The sequence below is a fragment of the Bubalus bubalis genome, chromosome 4 (assembly GCF_019923935.1).
Source record: "Bubalus bubalis isolate 160015118507 breed Murrah chromosome 4, NDDB_SH_1, whole genome shotgun sequence".
Taxonomy (NCBI): Eukaryota; Metazoa; Chordata; class Mammalia; order Artiodactyla; family Bovidae; genus Bubalus; species Bubalus bubalis.
Window position 1 is genome coordinate 110855307 of NC_059160.1, and position 6000 is coordinate 110861306.

General features: G+C 32.0%; 1 protein-coding gene across 1 annotated transcript in view; it reads left to right on the plus strand.

Annotated features, from left to right (window-relative positions):
• Positions 1-4913, plus strand: part of PAWR (pro-apoptotic WT1 regulator) — a 123674-nt gene extending 118761 nt beyond the window's left edge. The window contains exon 6 of the mRNA XM_006049501.3: positions 84-4913. Coding sequence (XP_006049563.3) covers positions 84-170 — 87 coding nt within the window. The 3' untranslated portion in view covers positions 171-4913. The remainder of the gene's footprint in view (positions 1-83) is intronic.
• Positions 4914-6000: the final 1087 nt, after the last annotated feature.

A 6000-nucleotide genomic window follows, 5' to 3' on the forward strand; every position in this document is an offset into this window, starting at 1 on the left:
TGAAGTGTTTTTTTTAAATCGCCTTCAGAATATTTTTAAGCATTTAAAAACTTATGTATTATTTTCCTTTTTGTTTCCTAAAGGACCTAGATGACATAGAAGATGAAAATGAACAACTAAAGCAGGAGAATAAAACTCTTTTGAAGGTTGTTGGGCAGCTAACAAGGTAGAAGATTCAAGGCTCAGTGTGGAAAAATATTTTAAAACTACTGAATGTTATGGTTAATGCTAGGACAATATTCCTATCCTGTAATGCATTAAACTAACTATGTATATTTATTTCTAGAAAACAGTGGGTGTTTCTTTTCAAAATATTTCTTTTTCATTATCAGTTTCAAAAAGTATCAACCTTTTACTCCATGAATAAGTAACATCTTTTAGTTACTAAACTGGTAGGTTAGGCCTCTTTTGGTTTTGTGTGATATTCAAATACTATATGGTTTGAAGTCACAACCATCTGAATATATTGCATGTATGGTAGTATGTTTTCCCCCTCAAAGAATATACTTAGTGTTTGTTTACATGACTTCAGATACTTTTGGGGGAATTACCTGCAAATGCCTTATTACTGATATGTGCAACTTGTTGTATGTTGATGATATTTCATAAAGGTCTTTGGCTACTGTCATTTTTTCTTTCAGCTTATTCTAAGCAATTTAGAAGAACATGGAGTCACACTTTTTATAACAGTCATCTTTAAAAAGGAAAGCTAAAAAAGTCACTTAATATCAAGTAATAGTTGGCTAAATATAAAATTTAAGAGAATACTTGAATTGTGCTATATAGTAAATTAAAATGTACTATTTTGTATTCAGATATTGAAAAAAATTTAAAATCACTTTGACTTTGGAAAAACATACAGTTGTAATTTTAATGTATAATTTCTTATGTAGGTACTCCTTTTTTTATAATTATTCCAAGGTTTATAAGTGAACATGGAGTATTTTAAAGGTTGTTTATTCATCAAGCCTAAAGAATATATATAATTTCAGTGACTGTATAAGAAAAACAATTCATATTTTTAACTACATGCATTAGAATCAAACCAAAATATTTATCCACATTTAAAACATTTATATTTACAGTAACAAAGCAGTACATAAACAGAAATCGTACTGAAATATTTTGTTAATTTCTGACTTGGCAGATAACACTGTGACACAGTTGTTCTCATATGAGAAAATTATTCCCCTACCTCAAATTTAAGGACTTTTCCTCTTAACTTTGGATTTTTAAAAACAGAATTATTTTGAAGAATTATGAAAATTTTCTCTTTGATCAAATAATAATAGTATTTAGACTTGTTTTATGTTACATTTTCATGTTGAGTAAAGAAATTGTCTCCTTTAAGATACATTAAGAATGGTCTGTCTGATGTTGAATCTCTAATAGTACACCAGTTAATGTATGTAAATAGCTTGAATATAGTACAATCCATTTTGGGTACCTACCGACTCTTCACTTGCTATGTCACTACATGATTCACTGTTAGAAGATAGGGAGGGAAATTGCAGAGTAAATGGTGAATAACAGATGTTGAATTCTGAAACTCTCTTCAGTAGCCTAGATTGCACCCTCTCGCCTGCCACAGTCCCCCACTTCAGAAGTTCAATCTTGAGTAATCATCATAGTCACCTGGATTGCTTAAAAGGAGTTCCTGGGTTACCACTTCTAGGTAGGTTTAAGTTGAGGCCTTGGATAGAATAAGCTCAACATGTGGTGATTCGGATCTTAATTTCGATTTGCAAACAGCTCCTCGTGCCTCTTTCCTCCCATAACTTCCATTGGAATCACTGAAATTAACATAATTTTAGCTATCAGCATTATTTCACCCTTTAGTTTTTTTTAATAATTAACTTTGTCTCTGGAAAACTTCTCATATGTCCATATATATATATATTTACCGAAAAGTTCATTGATAGATTACCAAACTTGATATAGTTGTAGAATTACTGCATAACGGCATCCTTTGGGAGAATATTCCCAGCGTGGGAGTAGTGGTTTGCTGCCCGCTTGTCAAAGTGGCATGCCAGGCTCAGTCACCGGCTTTGGCTCTGAAGTCCTCATCTCCCTTTCTTTACCCTTGGATGTATGGCAGAAATATCAGTATTGCCTTGTTTCCCATCCGTAGTTTGGATATTGTGAAAATGCTGTCAGTATTCAGCCTTAAAATATATTAGTGTACTCATTCTCCAAATAAGAGAAGTATTTTGAATTTTCTGTTTAACCCATTGGGAAGTAAAGAAATATCTCATTTCCCTCTTTAAATTTATACCAGGTATTAATGCTTTTAAAGACCAAGCCGTTTTAAAATTTTCCCTTTATTTCAGTTTACCAGGAACGTTTGCAATAATGAACTTTTTACATAGTGGTACGTAGTACGGATGCAGGAAGGAGCCTGACCACTTTGGCAAAGCAGTTCATGTGCTGTCTTCCCTTCCATCCTTAAAATGTGCATTTATATCACATACAGGTTTGACACTGAATGTTGAAACGCAAAGTAGGATCTGCTACAGGTTCCCTTTAAATTTTATAAAAAGCATTGAAATTTTTAAAAGGTTACTTAAATGTACACTATCTTAAAATACTTGACTGTTGTCAATAAAGTGTTAGTTTTTGTGAAATTATTAGTCCCATTCAGAAATATTTCTTATATTTCCTGGAAATTTGTGGCATAATAAAGTATATCCAGAGTTTATGTGTTTATGATATTATTTTCCAAACAATAACTTTATTATCTTTAGGATAAACATGACTTGCTTCCTTGATTTCTGGCATATATTAACTTGTGAATTACTGAAGTTATCTGTTTCATCTTTCTAAAATTGTTACTGATTTTATTGCACTACCGTTACCTTTAGAGAGGAAGAGGAAGGCTTTCCGGTGTGTATTTCTAACGGAATTTACTAAATGTAAATAGCTTGTCAAACCTGCTCAAGTAGCTTATGACATAGAAAATTAAGCATCAGTAGATACCTGAAGCAGTGTATCTTTTAAAATAACTTTAATTCCAGTAGAAAGCAGTGTATTCCTAAAGGTGAAAATCCTACCTCAATTACATGTCGTTTATATTTTCTGGATTAATCTGGATTTTTATAATTAGAAACTAAGATGTAAGTTTTAAAGTCCACTAATACTTTGTGGAAAACAATGCAAGTCAATGTAGTAGAATGTCCATATGTTCAACACTGAAAGACACAATAGGAAGGACTTTGGGTTCAATGATCAATTGGATGTCCTAGACAATATTGCTATGTAAAGTGATAGTCATCTTTCATATTTTTATAATTCTTTGATCTTGACTTAGTACCTAGTAAGTTCATGCAGTATTGGCACTTATTTAATAACTGCTCATAATGTTGTTAATAACCTGTTATAAGATTCAGGCATATGTTTTCATCTTGCAACACAAGAAACAAACACACCAGCTTTTCACTGAGGAGAATTTATTAAGTGAGGAGGAACTAGCATTTGGGAATTAGACCTTTAAGATAACATGCCAAAGTCGGTGGTAAATGTTATTATATCTAAACCATTCCTAATATGTAATAATAAACTTTCTTTTGCACTGGAACTGTGCTCTCATAAACAAAGGACTTCCCATTGATTAGGATTGTAACTAGTATTACTTATCTGAGAACTAGTGACACTTTTCTTTTGTTGTTTTAATGAACTGAAGACATAGTACTAGTTAGACAGCAAATATTTTGCTTATCAAATCCATCAACAAAGGCACTTCCCCCCATGCTGTTGGTTTTCTCACTGCTGTATAGAATATAGAAGTTGGTCATTTGATTCTCAGTGTAGGCTTGAATCATTGCCCAAGAAAACCTGAGCCCACGTTGTTTTTTTTAGTTTACTTAGCTATAATCTCACAGCATATTAAAGTCATATCCCCACCCCCACCCCCAAATAATTATGTTTGAGTATGTGAAAAAGGTATGGTTACGGGGGTATGTTAAATTTGCATACTTTTTTAGCAAGTATTTATTAGTCAACTGGGTATACAATTCTAGATATTACAGAAGTTTCCAGAAAATGGACATGGACCAGCACTTATATCTAGAGTGTATAATCTGTAATGGTATATAAGTAGCATTAGCTGGTCTAATCTGAATAGTTCATTCAAAAGTATTCCTTTTGTATTAATTATCCAGCCATTGTATTTAAACTCTGGATAATAGGTACTGTTTAATTTGCTGCAGCATTTACTGAATGGTGGAAAGACTGAACATATTGGGATGTATCTTTCCATGTTTCTTTCAGATAATTATATATTATGAAAAGAACATTTTAAAGCATTTGGAGCAGTAATGAAGTAAAAACAATTCAATGTATGTCAGATACACCCAACTGTTGATGCTATTCAAATGTGATTTTGTTAGTTTTTCTGTATACATTATTGATTACTGATTTGTTTTTAGGTATTTAAGTCTAATAAACAGTTCACATATTGGCAGTCACTTTGGTAATAATAGAATATTAGTGATGATCACTTGATGGACATTTATTACATGCTTGTTTTGTTTCCCCTTCTGGATGCCTGAGAGATGTATATTACTTTTTTTTGATGAACTTGTTTCTTGAAAGTTTTGACCATGCTATTCAGGGTGTTTAATGTTATGCTTTTCTTCTAAATTTAAGTCTAAGATGTCTGCTGTTACTAGTAAAGATCATATGAAAGCTAAAATTTACTGTTTTGTTGAAAAATCAGCTAATTCAGGTAATCCAATTAATTGTAGAGAAACATCTGATAATTTATTGATCACTTTAGTATTGTGTAGACAACTCTCATAATTCTCATTGCATAGGTTTTTACTGGGGTAGTCAACATGATAAAGATTCACTTCTAATATGCTTTGCATGGAAAATAACAAATATTCAATAAAAATAAATTTTCATTTAATTTTTAACACTGGTTAATTTTTTCTTCCTTCCTCTACCATCAGTAAAACCCTGACCTTGAGTTTTATTTTCAAAGTTAAAGGACAGTGCTAATATTCTAATTAACTTTTGTGCCTCTTACTGAAACAATATGAAATACTTTAAAATCTTTAGAATATTGTTGTAGCAGAGATTGTGTTTTAAAAGAAAAAAATATAGTATTAATAAATCTGAATATATTTGTGGTGGGGCTTTTTGAAATAGTGAGGAAGTGTACACATAATTGTCTTTGTTTTGAAACTACACAAATAATTTCTTAATCCAAACTTGGATCTATCATCCACTAAGTCAGATGGTGGTCAAAGAATTTCAGGTCCCTTACAGTTAGAAAAGATAAGTAGAGATCTGGGAATGTAAAAATCCAGTCTGTTTGGTTTTTTTTTTGTAAATGGTTTACAGAACCTTTTGCCTGATGTGTCATTCTTCATACACCTGCACGGGCTAATCGGTCTTTACTTCTAGAACTGTAGATTAATCTTCTCAGTAATGTCATAGATGTCTAACAAGTGAACAGGCATCTTTCAGTCAGGCTGTTTAGATAATGTCTCAAGTCCTTATGTAAGAATGTACTCCATTAGCAAGTTTATTAAAAAAATTTTGCAAAGTCTCCTAGTCTGCACTGGAACTGGAGCCCTTTATCTTAGACGTCATCAAATCCCACTCCCCCTTTTTTTTCTCTCTCTGTCTCTTCTAGATTCACTCAGTGGGTGCACACAATTCTATGAGTAGCTTTAAACTACGTACATAATTTTTTAATCTCATGCCTCTAGTTTTCTCTTCCCACTTCTACAAGACGTTACATTTTATTTCTGGTCAGCTTCTTGGAAAGAACTATGTAATATTAGACCTTTATGTTAAAGAAACAGAAATAGTTATAATACCCTTTACAATCTCCCTCCTCCTTTTTTGGATGTCTAACCATGTAAGGCTAAAAAGAAAGCAAAATGTATCTCTTAATTCTGGACCAAATGCATAATTCAGCTGTCACTTTAAAAAAACTACTGTGACTGAATAAAGATGCTTTTAATAAAGGAGAAAGCTACTTGGTGTCAGTTG